The following is a 22282-nucleotide window of genomic DNA, read 5'->3' on the forward strand; positions in this document are numbered from 1 at the left end:
GACCAATGAACCTTGAAAATGAGGTCAAGGTCAGATGAACCATGCCAGGCAGACATGTACACCTTACAGTCCTTCCATACACCGAATATACTAGCCCTATTGCTTATAGTATCTGAGATATGGACTTGACCACCAAAACTTAACCTTGTTCACTGATCCATGAAATGAGGTCGAGGTCAAGTGAAAACTGTCTGACAGACATAAGGACCTTGCAAGGTACGCACATATCAAATATAGTTATCCTATTACTTATAATAAGAGAGAATTCAACATTACAAAAAATTTGAACTTTTTTTTCAAGTGGTCACTGAACCATGAAAATGAGGTCAAGGACATTGGACATGTGACTGACGGAAACTTCGTAACATGAGGCATCTATATACAAAGTATGAAGCATCCAGGTCTTCCACCTTCTAAAATATCAAGCTTTTAAGAAGTAAGCTAACGCCGCCGCCGGATCACTATCCCTATGTCGAGCTTTCTGCAACAAAAGTTGCCGGCTCGACAAAAACTACTATACAAATGTAAGATTATATCTAAGGATGCAAATTATGCATGACTTTGCTTTTTTAACATTTTTAATCTTGGTGTTTCTTGAAAAACAAAATACCAAATTCTGTGAAACGTTGCAGTTTTACACCATTATGATGTCCACTTAAAGTGTATAACAAACACTAACACCAGACAACCCTGATGATGAAACATCAAAATACGATATGAAGCTAAAAGAAAGAAAACAAAACAAAACAATAAACAGCTGAGCCAAGATCCCTTATTGTGCATATTGAAATTGCAAGAATAATTTGCAATATTTGTTAGTAGCTAGATATAAGAAGATGTGGATTAAGTGCAAATGAGACAACTCTCCATCCAAGTCACAATTTGTATAAGAAAAACCATTATGGGCATTTATTGATGTTACACAATTCTGATGAGCATGTTAAATTTCCACTATACAAATCAAAGCAAACTCAATAGAAAATGTAATTTGGGAATAATTTTAAAGTTTAGTTCATATCAGATATGCAACTACTTATAGTTAAATGAGAGAAAAATTGTGAGAAATAAGAAGTCTTGTTCTCCAAAAAAGGTTATTTGTTACCCTCATAAAATGTCTTTCATATATATCATATGCATAACAAAACTATCAGATCTACAAAACAATAACCTATTCACAGCAGTACATAACATAATAAATAAAAAAATTAAAATAATTTTAATCATGTATAGATTAAAATTTGTAGAAATACTAGCAAATCTTAAATAAAGTTTAACAATATATAAACTATGAAAAGAAAAGAAGGGGTAACGAAGAAGGCAAATGTCTAAATGGCACTACATGGATAAAACCATAGGATTCCAAGTAACTGGCAAACATTTAAAAAAAAGAGGAGCAAACATCCTAAGAGATATGTATAATTTTAAAGTATCTATGTACATATACTTTTTATATAACGTATGGTTAAAATTGTTATTAAGTCCTTGTTATATTTCCATTTTTTTTGTAAAAAAGGTGCTTATGTTAATTGTATGAAAACTCTAGAGAGACTCATTCCCCTCCAAATTTCTAATGGCTTACATCTAATAAAAAAACCAAACACAAATACCCTTCAATTTGTTACTGCTTCTGAAGTTATTTTATTTATTTAGAATAAGAGAAGTAAATATCCTTAAGCAAGGGGAAAAATCCAATGAAATAAAGAGGGTAACATTAACTTGAGTCATGAAATGCAAATCAAAGTGATTTTCAATTCATATAATATAGAATGCTATTTTTAGTAGAAAAATTATTTAAACATCTATCTTGAAAGGCAGAAAAACATTAGTTCAAGAAATAACTGTAATACTGAAAATTGAGAAATTATTGCATGAATTTATTAGATATTGTGATTTTGTTATTTTAGACTAGAATGCAATTTTAATTTTTGCGATATTTAGAAAAATTTTAATTATTGCAATGATAACTCTGTTGCATTTTTCGCATTGATAAAAACATCACAATAATTTCTGATTTACAGCACTCATAAAACCCTGATTTTGCTAACCCTGTATAATTCAGTATATTTACAATAAAACTATGATCAAATATTGTCATGATTGTAGACATTATATCTTTCACAGATTTATATTTGATTTCTGACTTTTTCCATAATAAAGAGCACATACAACAAAGGAGAAAGTCATGTATGGGCTAGTTGAATTCTAAAATTCGAAGTTCATCTATATTAAGAATTTTGACATTTTTTTAACATCGATTTCATTTGGTTCTATTAGTTTAGGTAAAAAAAAATTAACTGATTTTGTTTTTATAAATGCCAAAATTCAAGCTTAAATATGAAAATTGATCAAATATCATGTACAATCTTAACAAATTAACTATGTGATTTTAAATTTATTCTCAATGATTAATGATTAATGATTCCAAATATCCTTCCTCTTTATAAGTGTTGTTGTAAAATACCTAAACATTTGAGAATAATAAACCCCAAAAGTACCTCGGTATATTTATCAGTAAATTCAGAAAAATGAAATAAATATTTTCTAAATTGTATGCTCTGGATAAAAAAAACAAGCTTTTGTCCAAATTTCATAAATTCAATGAAGGTTTGACAAAATTAATTACTGATGACTGAAAAACTTTAACCTGAGATTGAATCTGAATGTAAACGAAAAGTACTAATTCCATTCATCAGTAAAAAATGGACAAATAAATAGAAATACTTTCAACAATTTTGCTCTGGATACTGCATTTTAGTCCTAAACAAGCTTCTATTTAATTCATAAAATTCCATGAAGATTTGATAGTGTAATTGATGTCCATAAATCTTAAACCACATACTAAACCTAAATGTTTTAACACCTGCATCGCCGATACTGGAATTTATGATTGCTATGTCTTGCTTAATTTCCTGACATAATTAATGTTGCCTGCTCAACCTTGCAATAATTTCTGAATTAACAGTATTGTATTAAATTTACATACAAGTATGATATCAAAATAGTCACTATACCAATATACAGAAAAACATTTTTTCAATTTGTTAAACCTGACAGCATACTCATTTTTTTAAGCGAAAATAGAAAGTTCCTCTAGTTTGTAAGTATAGCTTCCATTCTTCTTGCTAATGCCTGTGCTTTTTCTGTTTGACCACTCTCTTTAAATACATTAATGAGTCCTTTCACAGCAAAAAGTTCATGAAAATTCAATTCTGATTTTTTAATATCAAATGTATCTTGAAGGATACCTTCAGGGGCAACTTTTAGAAACTTTTCCTTTGCCTCTTCAAAATTCTTTAGAACTAAGAAACATTCTCCCATTCTAAGGTCAACACCAGTTTGCCTACGAATATACTCAGAGGACAATTTTTCAAGTTGAACATTACACTGATGTAATTTTTCACCGATTTCTTTCTTAATCTCTTCATTTTCATCTGGAATTAAATGTGCCATTGCTGTATAACATCTTACCAGTCTTTTCAGGCAAATCTTTCTGTGCTGTAAACTCTCATGACCAGATTTAATAACCCCAAAACTAAAATAAGATGCCGTGGATTCTTGCAAGTCTTTGAATCTTGAAGCAGCATTGTCCAGATGTTGAACAGTTTTAAGACCAAGTTTAGCTCTGTCATCAAAAATCTGTTCCAATGTCCCATTCAGCTCTGTCAACATGACATATAAAACGTCAGGTAGATCCAATTTTTTGCATTCTTCAGCTACTTTAACCCCAAATTCTTTGGCTAAAAACAATGCATGAGCAAAATTCCTCGCTGTTTTATAATCAACATGATCTCCAAGATAAAATATTCTTCTTCCAAATGTGTAAAAGACATGGATAAATAGTTCGTACAAAAACAGCTCTCCTAGATGATTGTCTGCAGGTATTGCAAGATGATTTTTACAAAGATGATCATATTCAACCTTTGTGAGTGTACATTCATTTTCCAAGTTGTGTCCAAGGTAACCTTGAAGAAGTTCAATATGTTCCTGACTCCTGTATGTATTAAGATTATAATCTAAAGCCATTTTCTTTAACAGTTCCATGTTAGCTGGGACAGAAATAACATTTTTCAGTTTTTCAAATACTATTTCAGCCTCGCGTTTAGCAAACTTCTCCCATGTTTCATAATTTTCATCCCTAACACATGTTTTGGAAACAAGTTCTTCTATTTGGTCTTCTTCAATCCCTACTATAGCGAAACAGGATCGTTTTGCAGCAGTAGAATGCTCACCAGCATTTTTCAGCATGCCAAAAAAGTTGTATGTGTATCCAACCAAGTCATATACATAAGCTACAAGAATATTCAATTCAAAGTCCTTAGAAAGCTCTGGGACTTCCTTCTTCAATGTTTCATAATGGCGAATAACTAAAATGGCATGGGGTAGGAGATCACGATTTCTTTTGTAATCTTTCTCATGAATATTGTCCTTATCTAAGAGCCACATTAATGCCTTTAGAACATTTTTAAGAAGACGAACCTTGTCTTCTTTTGAAGTATAACAATCAATTGTCCTTGTAACAGCCAGATGAGTGCACATGTATCTATCACCACCCTCACCTCTTATATAGCCAAAGGAGAATTTTTGAGTTGCTTCTATGAAGCTCTCTAGATTTAATGCCTGATCTTCACTCCCCTCTTTTTCTGGTAAAAATTGGAAAAATAGAATCGGAATATCCTCTAACGACAAAAACTGTAGAATAAGTACCATATCAAACACTTTTTCAACTTCATCTTTCTTGAGAATATTCAAAAACTCTGTCAAAACTTCATTAAGTTTTCTGTTTTCTGAATCAAAAAACATTTTGTCCATTAATATTGTAGACTTACTACCTTTAAATCTTTTCAAAAAGCCTGTTGGTGTTAGTCCGTGGGAAACCATTCTTGTTTTCACCCCATACATAGCCAAGGGTAGACAACTTAGGTATTTTGCTAATTCTTTACAATCTTCAACTTCTTCGGCAGTTAATTCATTATTTCTTTTAAGGAATTCAATTGCCTCATCTTCAGTGAAACCATTTACCGCAACAATGTTGGTTTCATCCCAGAATGCTTGATTCCATGTTGTAGCGATTACTTTAACATTGAATTTCAAAAAGGAAATCTTAAACTTTTCTACTGCATGCCTTGTTTCATATGTTACATCATCAAATATAATCAAATGCTCTATAGATGGATCCTTCTCTTTTAATTCCCTTTTGATTAAATCATGTAAGAGGTCTAACCGCTCCTCACTTGAAAAGCTTTCATTTTGTTTGCTTTCCGTCATCAGGCCAAGACCGTCAGCCATTTTCTTCAGCGAGTTCAGAAGGATTACCATATCTTGGCAAGATATCCTCCAACAAATTCCTTTTTTGCAAGATTGTCTTTTCTTACAAGCATGTTTTAAAGCCAATTGTGACTTACCAGAACCAAGTAAACCTTAAAATATCAAAGAAAAACTTCAATTCATAGCTAAATTTTTAGATTTTGCTCAACCTTTTCTCTCTCTGAACTAGTTTCACTATCAGATAAATTTCTATCAAGATCATTCAAATTCAAAATCATAGCTATATATATATATGGTTTATATGTGTAATTGCATGAGGCATTTATCTTGAAGATTAATTCATAAAGTTAAAATTGATTATTCTTAGTTAGTACAATGTATATTCATAAATTGTTTAAGAAAAAAATTAAGTCACAAATTTCAATGAATGCTTAAAATTAACAGTCATATCTTGAATGTTTGAAGAAAATTTATTAATTTACTTATGGATGAACTGAATGAAAATTTTCAAGGACGCTCACTTACAATTGTTCAAAATTTTAACGGCATAGTTTTTTGACAAAAACTGATTGTTCAAATAAAGCTTTGTAATCAATAAATATGTAGGAATAGCCAGAATAGTAAAATGCTAAATGTAGGAATAGCCATAAGACACCATTACTATTTGTCTTTTTAAAAAAAACTTTTATTCAATTCATAGCAATTATTATTTTTCATATTCAAGTCCATCATATTCAATCAATCTGTAAACAATTTTATTCTTTTTTATTGCAACAGCTTTCTAAAAAATCATGCACAAAAAATAGTTCCAACATGTGACTACATGTTGTGTCTGTATTGAATATATATATGCACCATGTATTTTCCTTTAAAAAAAAAAGTCTGTTTCTTCAGAATTGAGGTGGTGTCCAATATTTTTTGCTGGTAATTCTGGCTAACCTTTTAGGTTATGTTATGCTTTATAAAAAAAACCTTTGATACTTGCTTATATAGCATTTAATAATATAATTACCTGTCAATGCGATGAATTTTGTGGTAGCCATTTTTTCCTCTATTTCTTTCAGTTTACTAGTTTCCATAAAATTTTCAACTACCATATCTTCCGTTATATTACATGGCCCTTCAATGCAAAACAAGTTTTAAACAAGCAAATATTTCAATTTAGAGTTCTAAATAATAATACTGTAGAGTGGGGTGCTCATTTTCGCCATTACTTTCCATTTTTTCTGCAGTTGATAAAGTATTGAACTTTAATTTCGCAATTGCCAGATTATTCAAACATTCATGGATGAAATAAACTCATCATTGATACCAGGACTACAATTTTACACCTACGCAAGATGCGCATTTCGTCTACAAAAAGACTCATCAGTGACACTCTAATTAAAAAAAATTTAAAAGGCCAAATAAAGTACGAAGTTGAAGAGCAACGAGTATAAAAAATTCCTAAAAGGTTTGCCAAATACAGCTAAGGAAATCTATTCCTGAGGCAGAAAAAAACTTTTAAAACTAGATACCCCAAGGATGATTGTGGCCAAGTTTGGTTAAATTTGGCCCAGTAGTTTCAGAGGAGAATATTTTTGTAGAAGTCTACAGACAACGGACGACGGACGTCGGACGCCAAGTGATAAGAAAAGCTCACTTGGCCCTTTGGCCAGTAGAGCTAAAAAGGGGGAAATTAAAATATGTTTAAATTAGCCAATATCCAAAATCTAAAAACATGTAATTCAATGGGTGATTTTTGTTTTTGTGTTATAATTTGTTTGTTTGTTCATTTTTTGTACATACATAAGGCCGTTAGTTTTCTCTTTTGAATTATTACACATTCTCATTTTTGGGCCTTTTATATCTGACTAGTATGCGGTATGGACTTTGCTCATTGTTGATGGCTGTACAGTGACCTACAGTTGTAAATTTTTGTGTCATTTTGGTCTCTTGTGGAGAGTGGTCTCATTAGTGATCACACCCAGTCTTTTTATTTATATTACGGTAGAATGAAAATTTCACACAACTTCACTGAATCTAATTCTTGGATGAATTTGGAACTCAACGTATACCAAGGAGTAAGTTCAGTAAGGTCCATATTTGGCCCCGATCATAGAGTTCAATGTTACAAGATAAAACATGTATTTAGTTTAATTAAAGATCTGTTTACATAGAAATATTTGTGTCAAAATTTTTTGCTTTCTGTGACAATAGTTGCAAGCATTACAACTAGAGGCTCTTAAGAGCCTATGTCGCTGACCTTGGTCTATGTGCATACCAAACAAAGGACACAGACAGAATCATGAAAAAAATGTGTTTTGGTGATGGTGATGTGTTTGTAGATCTAACTTTACTGACCATTCTTGCTGTTTACAATTATATGTATCTATAATGAACTTGGCCCAGTAGTTACAGAGGAAAATATTTTGTAGAAATTTACAAAAACTTACAAAATTTATGATAAACTGTTATCACAGAGATATGTCTCGCTTTTTTGTAATTTCAATAATGCAAATGTTGAAATAAAAAATAGCAACACTTAAGATGTAAGTTTAGCAAATATTCAAAGTCATTGAACTATGACTGAAGGTGCATGGCTAAACAATCTCCATGGAAATGAGATGTGCCAATGACTAAATGTTAATACAACTGCATACCAAGTATCATTGACCTACCACTACTAGTTCCCCATAAACTGACCTAATCACAAACTAATACAAGCAAAAGTTTCAAAGTCAATAGACCATGACTGAGGGGGCAGGGCCAAATAATCTCCATGGAAATGAGCTTTGCCAATGCTAAAACAACTGCATACCAATTATCATTAACCTACGACTAGTGGTTCCCCATAAACTGACCTAATCCCAAACTAATACATCAAAACTAAGCAAAAATTTCAAAGTCAATAGACCATGAATGAGGGGCGAGGCCAAATAATTTCCATGGAAATGAGATATGCTGATGCTTATACAACTGCAAACCAATTATCATTACTTTACCACTAGTGGTTACCCATAAACTAAACTAATCGCAAACTAATACATGAAAACTAAGCAAAAGTTTCAAAGTCAAGAGACCATAACTGATGGGGCGGGGTCAAATAATCTCCATGGTAATGAGATGTGCTAATACTTATTCAACTGCATACCAAATATCTTTGACTTACCACTAGTAGTTCACCATAAACTAGACCTAATCACAAACTAATACATTGTTGACACCCCCAACGCCGCCACCGGCGACACCGTAAACAGCATACCTATGTTTCACTTTTTGACTCCGTCAAGCGAGACAAACATTTTGCATAAAGGGCAATAACTCCTTAAGGGGTCAACTGACCATTTTGATTGCATTGACTTTGTTGTAGGTCTTACTTTGCTGTACATTATTGCTGTTTACAGTTTATTTCTATCTATAATCATATTGAAGATAATAACCAAAAGCTGCAAAATTTTCTTAAAATTACCAATTCAGGGGTCGAAAACCAACAACTGGTTGTCTGCTTGGTCTGAAAATTTCAGAGCAGATAGATCTAGACCGAATGAACAATTTTGTCCTCATCAGATTTCCTCTGTATGCTTTGGTAGAGATATGAGTCATTCAAAGAGCATATTGCTCTGAGGGATACGATTGCCATTGTTTTTATTGATACATGCATTTAAAATTCTGCAGATTTACATTAGGAGTGAATAAGCACGCAACAAATTTAGCCATATTTGGCGAATTAGGTCGTTATCCTCTAATGATAGATATTTTAACAAACATGATTAAATATTGGAAAAAAATTCATATTAAAAATAATATTTTATTAACAAATGCATACTCTCTCTCAAATACATTATCTAAAGCTGGGAAGAATTGTTGGGCTAGTAGTAATGATGCTATCTTAAAATTACTTGATTTAAAAGAGTATCAGGTGCTCTCATCTAAAATAAACATTAGAAATATGGTGAAAAAGAAATTATATTTAAAGTATTGCAGCATATGGAAGAAAGAATTATTTAATGATAAAAGACAAAATAAGACCTCTGGAAATAAACTTAGAACTTATCGATTATTTAAACCAAATTTTAATTTTGAGCCTTACTTATTGAAATTACCATATATTCAAAGATGTGTTTTAACAAGATTTAGAATTGGAGCTCACAAACTTGAAATAGAAAAAGGTCGTTATTTTAATATTAAACTAGAAAATAGAATATGCAAACTCTTTAATGAGGAAATAGAAGATGAGATGCATTTTCTTCTAACATGTAAAACTCTGGATAATGTTAGAAATCCCTTTCTAAGCAAAATATATAGTAAAAATAAAAATATTTCAAAACTTGATAACAAATCTCTTTTTATTTGGCTAATGGGAAATGAAGATAAAAACATTTTGATAATAATTTGTCAGTTATTAGAGGTTTTAAATATAAACAGAAATACAATATTAAATTAGATTTCTCTATATAAAATTATGTATGATCAAATATGCATTTACATAAGTTATTTCTTTTACATTTGATAAATTATTAGTATTTACTACTCGGTGTGCTGTCCAATAAAGGGACCAGAATAACAGACTATTGGTCATATTGTATTATATATGTTTATTATTTACAAATGCCTACTTCATTTTCTTTAATATTATATCAATCAACCAAATCAAAATCAATCATATTATGTACTTTGTTTAACCTATTTTGAATTTACTCTACATTATGTTTGAAAATTATATTATAATTATTCTGCTCATTCTGGGCGCCGTGATTGGCAAATAAAATATTTGTTTGTTTGTATTAGTATTATTTTCAAAAATAATTCAACTGCACGTGTAAAATGTAATTTACGTATTCTGAATAGTTATTCAACTTAAAAAATACAAATGTATGAACAATGTAATTATTGTGTTTTATTTTTGTACTATCAATTCCAAGTTTACTTTCCACAGCAGTCACCGAAAGTGAGAGAAGGTATTTCACTTCGTACCTTATCACCTATTTTCCAACGTGAATTCTAGGTGGAACCCCATTCCGAACTCTTTGAATATGTAATTTCCTTTGGGTCAGTGGGTATGCCTCCTTTTCGTACACATTCCTCTGTTTAAATTGCGATCGGTTTTAATATAATACGACGTCTATCGTTGTTTGACGAATGTCACTTACAGAAGGGAGACAACTCGAAGCAATAATATTGAAGACTCCATTTTGGCTTAAGGGGTGTTATAGTTACACCTTTACGTTGTGGACTACATTTATTTTTATTTAAATGATGCATATGATTTAAAATTATGCAATAACAATAACCCTCAATAGCAGACAGACATAGAAAGGTTCTATGAGTTTCCAATTAATCAATGGAGTGGGATATCCAGAGCAACTATTCAATCTTATACCCCTTCACGTCAACAAAACTATACGCATGCGCATACTTACGTTATCAAACCCTAGACTTGTGATTTGTAGCAAGGACGTATATTAAATGTTAATTAAACCATGAACATATATAGGTATACTGTTCCCAGATAAACGACCTCCATTTCTTTATGGAAGTACAATATCAAATATCAGTTTCATAACGGTGATATATAAGAAAACTCCACTTCAGTTCTTATATGACAGAAATAGATTTATTGATCGGAATTCAGAGAAATCTCGCATGTTATCAAAACTGGGGAATTCCCTCTGACGTGTTTCTAAATTTATAAAAACACTAAATATAAATACTGCTGCTTAATTCTGATTTTCCGTGTTGTTAAAAACACGCATACAAGTCAAGGAAAATATAGAAACATGAAGATTATGAAAAGAACATTATAGGGCAGTTGTTTAAATTCAATCCTTTTGTTTTTATACCATTTAAAGAAATACAATCTCTAGAATGTGAGATGTTCCTTGATGTTTAGAATAAAACGGTTGACGTGAGGGCATGGCCCTGATTCAATGGTATAAGTCTATAGATTGCTTAAAAACAATCGAATCCCAAAAATTGCATTTTACCATGGTTACCCTTATGTACTTTTTTTTAGCCATGTCGGCCATCTTGGTTGATATGCTGGGTCACCGGACACTCATTTTAAACTAAATACCCCAATTTTGATTGTGGACAAATTTGGTTAATTATGGCCCAGTTGTTTTAGAGGAGAAGATTTTTGTGAAAAATTACTAAAATTTTCGAAAAATTGTTAAAAATCTACTATAAAGGGCAACAACTCCTTAAGGGGTCAACTGACCATTTTGGTCATGTTGACTTATATGTAGATCTTACTTTGCTGACCATTATTACAGTTTATCTCTATCTTTAAAAATATTTAAGATAATAACCAAAAACGGCAAAAGTTCCATAAAATTACCGATTCTGGGGCAGCAACCTAACAATGGCTTGTACCATTCATCTGAAAATGTTAGGGCAGATAGATCATGATGTGATAAACCATCTTACCCCATGTCAGATTGCTCTTAATGCTTTGGTTTTAGAGATATCAGCCAAAATCTACATTTTACAAATATGTTCTATTTTTAGCCATGGCTACCATCTTGATCGGTTGGCCGGGTCACTGGACACATTTTTAAAACTGGATACTCCGATGATGATTATGGCCAAGTTTGGTTAAATTTGGCCCATGCAGTATTTTCAGAGGAGAAGATTTTTGTAAAAGTTAACGACGACGCTGTACGCCAAGTGATGAAAAAAGCTCACTTAGTCCTTCGGGCCAGGTAAACTAAACATGATTTATAACTCATAAACAATTGGAAACTGAATAGCTGTAATCAGAATAAACATATGATAAGAATTTGTAAAAAGCACTTAGATAACAAAAAATAAGGGTTATTTATTCAATGTAAATAAAATAAAAAATCAGTATTTATAACTGTCACAAATTATAAATGAAAGGGAAAAGTGTTTTCTAAGTGCATGTACAGGTAAAGGTGTACAATCTATTGGTTAGGCATTCAACAATGGAACATATTAAGTTATTTATAGTAGAAATTGGAGTAAACAAATGAATATAAATGTACACTAGGCATTTACTTGCATTTTCTGTATGTTTGCTTGGGTTACACACAACTGTTTATGAAATATAAATAAATCTTTCAATTTTACCTTCTTTTTGTATCGATGATGCCTCGTTTATCTGTTGGTTAAATGTTGATAATGCCTCTTTATTCTGTTGATTGAAGGTTTCTATCAATGTTGTACATGGCTTTAAGTTTACATGTATAAGAACATCAATTAATACATCTGTTTTTGTGAGTGACAAGAGACCATATTTCTTCATCAAACTAAAAACACTCTCACCATCCTCAGCTGATTTTAAATCTCGGCTAGGTATTTCTTCATATGGTTTGAGTAAAAATTTTAATTTTTCAACATTCTCTGAAAGTAATATAGATGAACATAATGAATAGTCTATGAAAATTATATTGAAAAGGTGCCCTATCATGTGTTTAATGTCTCTTATAAAGAAAACAAAAAGATAGATTAGGCATACACACGGTGTAGACTGGTAACGGACTGGTTTTTGTTGGCGTTTCCACATTAATCCAGTTCGTCAACCGACGTTCTGTTTCCAGACAGTATGACACAAAATGAGCCAAATAGACGAAAAGAAGTCGTAAGTGTTTATCTTTAAAGGATCACAGAGCACAGATGATCTAAGTTTGCAATTTTTTCATATTGCTTCGATACAACTTAGGGATTTTTCAAAGACATGAAAGAGCTCCACACTTAACTGGACAACCGGCCGATAACAGCTACTAATAGTGTGGTTTTTGTTCAAATACACAGTATTTTAGAATGTGGACTTTTTGTGCTCCTATATTTCATGCAAAATACATATTAAAACCTCTTGATACAGTGACCATATAATAACAAAACCAGGTGCTCCGCAGGGCGCAGCTTTATATGACCACAGAGGTCTGACCCTGAACAGTTGGGGCAAGTATGGACACAGCATTAAAGCTTGATACAGCTCTCCATTTGGATTGTGATCAAATTTTTGACATAATTTGAGTATCTGACACAAAACATATGTCAAGAGCTTACAAATCTACTGCGCAATATTGTGCAATTAAAGATTTCTTCTTCAAACTTTAAAAAAATTTGGAATTTGAGAAATTTGAAAAAAAAAAAAATCAAAACTACTACCAAAAGACATTTCAAAGTAGAAAAGGCGCGAACCCATCCAACACCCTGCCATATAATCCACGTGAAAATGAAAAACCAGAATAAGGTTCTTGCGCATAATACATAAATTTCAACCACAGAATCACTTATGACCTCTCTTGTCCTACACAAAACTGCTATAAAAATAAGGGAGCAACCTTTTAACTTTAAAGGGGATGGGGTTGTGGTTATATATGATTTTCTGAGTTAGATCCATTTTATTTAGTTTTTGGACGCTATCAATCAAATATTTTTTTTTCTTCAAAATTTAAGATTATAAGGTATGAAGGAGATCTGGATTCAGTCAGAATATATATTTTTAAATCTACTTGACCAGAATATTCTTTTTCATCAAATTTGGGATAAGAATGACTTTTTAGGAAAAAAACATTACTCTTCCTTGAAGATAACGTAATATTCAGATTGGATTCCGAGAAGATTTCAGGATGAAAATAAAGATAAAAGATTGGACTCATATTTTGACAGTTAAGTTGACAGTAATACTTCTTGCAAACTTTTGTATAATAAATCTTGTTAAATTTTATTATTGATGTGTGTCTTTTGTGGCTACAATTTAAAGGTGATTTTTGACCGTAACAATGTCAACACCGAAGTGTTGACTACTGGGCTGGTGATACCCTCGGGGACGAAACGTCCACCAGCAGTGGCATCGGCTCAGTGGTGTAATTAGTTATCAAAGGCACCAGGATTATAATTTAGTACGCCAGTTTAGGATTGATCACAAATTAGGATTGATTTAAGAATAGATTTGTAATTCTGATATTACATTTATCAATAACAATGGAATAACATTAACGGTACCAATATTACAATACTTATCAATATCAAATTTTGGTAGTAATTAGTTAACTAATTGTATCATCTAGCTATGTCGGTGTTTCTTCTGAATCAAACTGTAAACTAAATATTCGTCAGATTTTTTTGAGTGTCATGGATGCTTATTATTCATAACTGATCTTAGAATAAGCGCATGTATTCACTATCATGCAGCTCATCTTCACACAAGACATTGCCCTTTGGTGGCAATTTGAGGAACAAGCCAAAACCAGTTACATGGAAACTTTTTGAATATTTATGCGATTTACATATGTATTATTTTTGTAGCCTTTAATTTTCCGCATGTCTTGTTCATTCATTTTATCCGGTACGCTTTCGTTAGGGGTCCGTTTTCTGCTTTACCCGTCCGTTGGATGAACGTTCGACATCCGTTATGTCAGGAACGTTTCCGTTTCTCGTACTTTGCATTTCCTGTATGTGTCCGTAACGATTCGTTGCTCGTTCGTTTTACTTGGTCTTTACATTAACGGACTCCCAACGGATAACAATTTTGTTAACGGAAAACTTCTTTTTCATCTGTTAGGCGTCCGTTCGTGCTATCAAGTCAGGTATGATTACAGCTTTTACAGCAACTGGTAGTAATATATTAGATAACATATATATAAAAAGTTAATTCCAAAAAACATAGATTCACCATAAAAATCTAAATAAAGTAAATATCGTCCTATTCCTGCAATGTAAGATATGGAATTCTCTGTAATTATAATCCATTTTGGAATTATGAACTACAATATATATCAAATTATTTGTCCTAAACTGAGACAAATACTGTATTTTGTTTTTTAAAAATCACAATGCATATGACTTGAAAAGAATTTTTAAAATACGCTGTCAGTTTATTCTTTACGTTATTAGCCCTCGTTTTATTCTGCTATCTAAAATGTGTTGATCAAGCTAACCACATTTTAATAGTTTATATATTTCACTTCATAACCACTGGTGTTAATCGTAATTGCAGTAACAGTGATCCCAACATAGTCGAGCCCAAAACAGGTTAAATCGTCTTTTTGTAATTTCTCCGTGTACACGCGTTGTTTTAAGGTAGCAATACAGTCAGAATTTTCTAACTCCAACCTTTGGTCTTTAAAGATTAATTTTTCCAAAACTACTTAATTGGTTTTTTAAAATCTTTAACTTATTTTAAAGCTGAAATATAACTCTTTCTTAATCTATAGATACATTTATTTTTGATATAATAAATCTTAAAACATAGCTCATTAATTGCCAAAAAAGTGGTCTTCCAACTTGGATTGAAAATGGAACATGCAGGTCAAATGGTAGTAAATATTTGTTTTCATCCCTTTAATCAAGCATTCACGATCTTCAAAACCGTGTCTCAGATTTTTTCCAATAAGAAGATATACTGGTTTTACTGCTGGATGCCAAACCTAATTTCACCTTTTATCTTTGGAGACCTTTTATCTCATTTAGAAACAAATTATCCAAAAGCTGGGATATGGTATTGTAGAAAATACTCAACTCCCTTCAATCACCTATATCAAAGTCGAGCAAAAGTGTGGACCCATAAAGTTTCTATCTATTTTTCTAAAAGTCTCATGAAAAATTGTTCTGAGAAATGACCTTAAAACTGAATTTCCTCTTAAGAACCCCTATAAATGCCACAATAGTACAAAGATTCCACCGGGAACACCCCAGGAGTGTTCTTACACCATTACTTTATCAAAAGAACAACACAATTTGTGTCTTTGGTGCTCTAATGCTGTAATATTTGCATTTTGTATGCATTGTTTAACACTAACTTGGCATTTGGCGGGAGTTTGACGTCACTGATTTGACTATTAGCCGTGATGTAGTAATTAAATGAAGACATAGCTCCGCCTCTATCCAGACAGTCTAAGATAAGAAAATAACAGGACTGTCCAGCTGGATGTATATAACCAATGATTAACATCATTATTCTCACTATGAAGAAGAATTTTCATTTGAATTTTAAAAAGAAATATAATATGACCATGATGACTGAATTAGCTAGAGTATTAAAATTCTGCATTTAAAGACATATCCATACTTAAAAAGATCAAGACCATCCTTTTTTTTAAATAGACCGTCCAATATGATTTTAAAGTTATATGGAATTAAAAAATCAGATAAAATGCCTAAAAATTGTTTTCAAATGTAGAAGACCAAAGATGGTTAATTTATACAAGCAGTCAGAGGCTTTCAAAGATACTTTCACACTCTTTTCCATATTTTTTTTCTCCATTTTGGTTTATTTTTTCCCTATAGATTTTTTTCTTTTCTTATTTTTTTCTTTTTCTTTTTTCTTAACTTCCATGTTTTATAAATTATTAATGCAATGCATTGCGAAATTTATCTTGTGGTCAGGGTTTAAATGGTACCAACAGATGATTGATATTAGCCCCTCCCAAATGCCTATATATTTTGATTTATTACACGTGCTTTTATTTACATAAGTTCATTATCAATTTACTCCCTGTTGTGATATGATAATGACTTTGGGATTTTTACAAACTGTGCAGAATAATACCTGCTTCAAAATTTTGGGGTAAATAAATAGCTTCAAAAATCATTGTTAGACTGTAGAGTCTTGATCCGTACATGACAGATATTACTATAATACGACTCTCAAAGGGTTACTCAGCCGCTAATTTGAAATGTACGGTATTCTTGAATGTGTGTGTTCTTAATGTCATGTGTGACCTTGTTACCAAAATAATAGCCATTGAAAATTTACGGATGATAATCGTAACTCCAAAAGACGATAGTTGTAGCTTGTGGAAAAAAAACTTGTGGAAAGATAATCGTAACTGTGTAAAATATGTTTATGATCAGGGTTGCTGATTTTGTGAGAACCTTGTCATAATGAAAAACATTTACCGTTAACTATGGAACGCCATTACTGCATTATATTGATGATCATCATTATATGTAGTGGTCACAGCATTATTAGCAGTGTTCAAAACATTATATGCAGTGGTATCAACATTATCACTGTGTATCATCGCCACCGGAAATTGGGTACTAACGAAGCGGAGAGAAATAGAAAAAAAAGTAAACAAGTTAAGAATTCATTCAATTTAAAACATTTCCACTCATTGGATGAGGGTGCCGCTTAAGAAATAATGATTTTCTGATATATAATTCTTTAAATTATTAGGCAGATAAGTACAAAATTAATACAAGATTGTGTGTAATACTCCAAAATTTGCCACTTAGTACCGGAAATTTTCGAGGTCGATCGTCCTCTGTCGCCCCATTCTCAAGATATTGAACTGTTTTTCATTATTTTTCCAGACACGTTTCTAGATTATTATAGTGTGACATCATATTTACTGAAATTTGTTGTCAAAAACATGTTTTTTAAAGAATATGGACAAAAACATTGTTTGTTTGTTGTACGGCGAATTGCATGACGTTGTACGGCGAATTGCAAAATAACAACTTTTGTAAATACGGCGTCTTGCAATATATTATAATTTTAAGAGGAAATTAATCACTGTTTAAATAATATCAAGTGACGATATTTTGTTGATATCAAAGCTTTACAGGCTTACAAATATACAAATGTCTTACTTATCAAATATTATTAAATATATGCCGTTAATTTAGTTCAGAAGGCCTCGTTGCGTACCGCTTTTCGATTTTGTACAAAAAGGGTTTTTTCAACCATATTATCCTAAATACATTTATATATCGTTATACTACTAACGACTGTTGTCTTATTTGTTGTTAGGTTGAATTGTGTAAGTTCAATACAATAAACCGTCCATTCATCTTTTGTTGGTGCTAGCTTTTTTTTTTTTTTTTTAGATAAAAGCAGTGGAGATGTGGTATGATAGCAAATAAGATAACTATCCATCAGGATAAAATAAAGTGTATGCAAGCAATTATGCTATCGTACGGCCTTCAACAACGAAAACTCGTACCTGATAGTCGGCTATAAAAAGCACCGACAGAAAAATATGGAAGGACTCAACAAGAAAACTAACGGCCTATAAACTTATATACAGTGTAACAAAACAATTTATGAAAACAACAAATAAGATAGAGATGAAGCAACGACAACCACCGAACCACAGGATCGAGAATTCGGACAGACAAAATTAAGAAAATACTCTGTTTTCATCGAAAGTAAGGAAAAACAAATCGTGAATTGCATTTCGAATTAATTTTCTTGTCAGTTTCGTTTTGAAAATATATAACTTGTATACATCTTAAATGCTGTCAAGCAAATGGTATTTCTGTCAAATGCATTAACCATTTTATCTAATGCATAATTAGATGGGGGAAAGGGGGTCCGTTAACAAGTTAACAACAACTCGATTTTGGCAAAAACAGTTAACAACAAATTTTAAATTTTGATAAGAGTTAACAGCAACTTTAATTACCATTTTTTCCAAACGAACCCAAAAGCAATGAAAAGGGGAAGTGCATAATTATCTTCAATGTATTCAAAAGTTTGAAAACCACTGTTCAAAGTCGCAGAAATGCCAAGCTCCATAAGGAATCTTTTATAAAGCTGACTAATTTTCAGAAGACACACGCAAGTACCATATTTTTTATTGACACATGGACAGACAATTGAACGGATGGAAAAGCAGACGGAGTGATCGACTCCAAGAAAAAGGACTATGTCATGAATAATCGAAAATGCTTCAAACAGCAAAAGGGAGGCTTCTTCTGGTTATGTATATTGTTGAGTAAATGTTTTATGTCAATCAGTCGTAGTAAACCTGGGTTATCGTCATGACGTAGGAAAGTGTAACAAACAGTTAGAATGAGTGAATACTATAGGGCGTGAACATTATTTCTTTTATGGCGGGAGCTCTTTTAAATTATGGTTACATCTCAGTCAGGGTATTCATACGACTCATTGCTTACATGATTTTATTAAAAGGAATTACGAAGGTTTACTCAATTTTTTTTTAAATCATCAAAACCAGTGTATAAATCAGAAAGTAACATGTAAGGTATCACAAGTTGAAGCGCTCTTTCATCTCCAAGTCCCAATTAAGAACTCTGAGCTGATATAAAAAAGCCTTGGTCCATCTTTACATTTCTGAAGTCTTAGACTAGCAAATTTGACGTCAATTTGAGAACCAAATCCTCATTTTTCGGCCTCTTTTACCAGGCCACACTGTTCAGTTATTTTACAAATTGCAAAATGAAAAGGTACTTCATTTTTCACGATTCCGTCCAGGTACTCAGGGTCAATATAACTTATCAAACATTTCACATACTTCTGAATTATTTTCATCATAGGACTGACCAGGGTTTTAGCTGGATAAGAAGTGGCCTTTCCTTTTAACGTTTTTGATGCATAACAAATAGAAGGCAGATATAACTACATTGGTTAGACGTATAAAGAGGGGTATGAGATATCCCTAAACATGTTTAACACTGCCTCATTTGTTGCACCTGCATGACCCAACTTGAGTCTGTAACCTTTGATACATTTGTATATAATCTTGTATTTATTTCATTTTTTAAATTTTGGTTCATTTATATGTTTATATTTGTAGTTAAATGATTGATCACTTAGGAGACAGCTTCGGGTATATCAATGCACAGTTACAAGTTTAGTTTCGCATTATAGCCATGGTGAATTTTCTAAATATGAAAGTTTTTGTACAATTGAATTGATTTTTAGATAATTAAATAATAATATAGCCTTCCTAGTGGGTTTATATGAACATTTAGATTGTTTTTAACATGTTTTAGAAGCCATTTTTCAGTTTGAACGTCCATACGTTCCTATCCGTACCGCCATAGATTAAAAAAATTTGTATTGTTTTTCAACAAAGATTTGACGCTCGATCTTTCCAATTCAATTTTATGGGGAAAAAACAGCAGAAATGCATATATTTTGTTTTTACCTTTTGATAGATATATGTTTATGGTTTCAGGAAAGGTTTCACTCTTATTGATTGACATTTTCCTTTGGACCAAATTTTTGAGATCTTTGTGACATGTTCAACCCCTGCAATATTTGGTATCAAATAAATGCTGATTGTTGCCATGGTTACACAAAAAAAGATTATATTTCACCATTATTACTATTGGAAATCAAATCTATGGACGATTCTCTTTTCATAAATATACACATGCATAACTCAAATAGTAAGCCTTATTTATTAGGAAGGAAGGAAAAGAGGGTGTTTAAAAATTATGAGTGTCAATTCTAAGTTTTTTCCTATCTGTGAATTTACACCCCATCCTAGTGCATAATCTTCTCGTTGCGTTGGGTAGTTTCTTCTATTTGGTCGGGCTTCTGTTTCTTCGACATTTTCCTCATTTCCATTCTCAATTTTATCAAGGATTTACTATACTCAAAGATTTTTTATTTTGTGGAAGCAACGTAAAGAAGGGAATGGACAGCAAATGTTCATGTGATTCTTGTAAATTACAGTTAAAATCAGTTAACAGAGAAAATAATGTCAAAAACAGTGAACACTTTAAGTATTATGTAACAGATAACTGGAATCTCAATTTCAAATAAACAGTTAACAACATTGCAAATTTTAACAAAACAGATTACAGACAGTGTTAACGATTAACAGTTAAGGGTTTTTAAATTTATCAGTCAAATAACAGTTTTAAACAAATTAAAACCTTGAAAAAGACAAAAACAGTTTAACATAAATGGGTAACCCCCACCCACCCCTTAGATATTTGAACTTAATACTTTATTTTCTTTGAAAGGACGGTAAATAACTATTCTAAAATTAGCAAGTTGCCATACAGTTGAAAACAAGTTGCCATACAGTAAATTTGTCAACACGAGCAAGTTGCCGTACACTAGACTTTATTTTTCATGGTCTATATTCTTTAAAATACATCTTTTTGACAACAAATTTCAGTAAATATGATGCCACACTACAATAATCTAAAAACGTGTCTGGAAAAATAATGAAAAACAGTTCAATATCTTGAGAATGGGGCGACAGAGGACGATCGACCTCGAAATTTTCCGGTACTAAGTGGCAAGTTTTGGAGTATTACACAAAATCTTGTATCAATTTTGTACTTATCTGCCTAATAATTTAAAGAATTGTATATCAGAAAATCATTTCTTAAGCGGCACCCTCATCCAATGAGTGGAAATGCTTTAAATTGAATGAATGCTTAACTTGTTTACTTTTTTTTCTATTTCTCTCCGCTTCGTTAGTACCCAATTTCCGGTGGCGATGATACACAGTGATTATATGCAGTGGGCACAACACTATAATGATATGCAGTCGTGAGAGCATTATATGCAGTGCTCACAACCCTTTACGTGTTTCGGTGATTAAGGTGATGATCAGTAATGGTGATGATAATGATTGATGTATATGATGGTGGGTATTCAGGTTTGGTAAACTTCAGGAATTTGTAAACGGAAATTGCCGAATCCTGTAATAATTATTAATCATGACTCCACAAACAAAAAGAAACAGTTATTGAACTCGTGTTATTTAGGCAATTCAATTGAATCTACATCAGAGAAACAAAATAACGTCTGCTATTGTATTGCGATTTTCAGAATTATACATGTTTACATAATTGAGAATCTAACAGATATGAAAAATGGAGTTTAATTTCATTGTTGGTATTTAACATAGCTCTACATCAATTGTATCCAACTTTTACAAGCTATTAGCACGTAAAGCAGTTAGTCTTCTAAATTTAAACAGCAACCTTATATTAAAATCGTAACTCTCATTAAGGTAATTTACTCTTTTTCAGACCAAACTTAACATTTTTATTTAAAGTTATCATCACTTTACCATCCCTTCGGAAGACGGAACTTTGGAGTGGAAAATCGTTTTCTACGTTTGTTCCTCAGTCTGTCACGACGTTGCATATTAAGACAAATGACTACAAAAAGATGCACGTATGTAACAGTTGTGACAGTTGTTAATAGTTCTATTAATTAATCCAAACAGATTTGATAGGTTTAATTGGGATCGAGTAGCAAAACAGATACATTGCTCATTTGTGGTTAATCTAGCACTGTCAGAGCCAATTTTCTGACATACTCATGCATTGCATACGATGTGGTTAT

At 31.8% G+C, this 22282-nt stretch overlaps 3 protein-coding genes across 3 annotated transcripts in view; all 3 read right to left on the bottom strand.

Annotated features, from left to right (window-relative positions):
• Window positions 1-1497: 1497 nt before the first annotated feature.
• The window catches only part of LOC139491307 (uncharacterized), a 102058-nt gene continuing 81273 nt past the window's right edge, over window positions 1498-22282 (bottom strand). Inside the window, exon 7 of the mRNA XM_071278924.1 lies at window positions 1498-3047. Within this exon, the coding sequence (XP_071135025.1) occupies window positions 3034-3047 (14 nt within the window). The 3' untranslated portion in view covers window positions 1498-3033. The remainder of the gene's footprint in view (window positions 3048-22282) is intronic.
• On the bottom strand, window positions 2887-6383 carry LOC139491308 (uncharacterized). Its single transcript, XM_071278926.1, has 2 exons — window positions 6278-6383; window positions 2887-5417 (listed from the first exon to the last, which is right to left on the bottom strand). The coding sequence occupies exons 1-2, from the start codon at window positions 6360-6362 to the stop codon at window positions 3091-3093; spliced, it is 2412 nt and encodes an 803-aa protein (XP_071135027.1). The 5' UTR covers window positions 6363-6383; the 3' UTR covers window positions 2887-3090.
• Window positions 11965-22282, bottom strand: part of LOC139492107 (putative leucine-rich repeat-containing protein DDB_G0290503) — a 31757-nt gene continuing 21439 nt past the window's right edge. Inside the window, exons 7-8 of the mRNA XM_071280249.1 lie at window positions 12337-12609; window positions 11965-11996 (exon numbers count right to left, since the gene is read on the bottom strand). Coding sequence (XP_071136350.1) covers window positions 11965-11996; window positions 12337-12609 — 305 coding nt within the window. The remainder of the gene's footprint in view (window positions 11997-12336; window positions 12610-22282) is intronic.

Source organism: Mytilus edulis, chromosome 10 (assembly GCF_963676685.1).
Source record: "Mytilus edulis chromosome 10, xbMytEdul2.2, whole genome shotgun sequence".
In the NCBI taxonomy this organism is placed as follows: domain Eukaryota; kingdom Metazoa; phylum Mollusca; class Bivalvia; order Mytilida; family Mytilidae; genus Mytilus; species Mytilus edulis.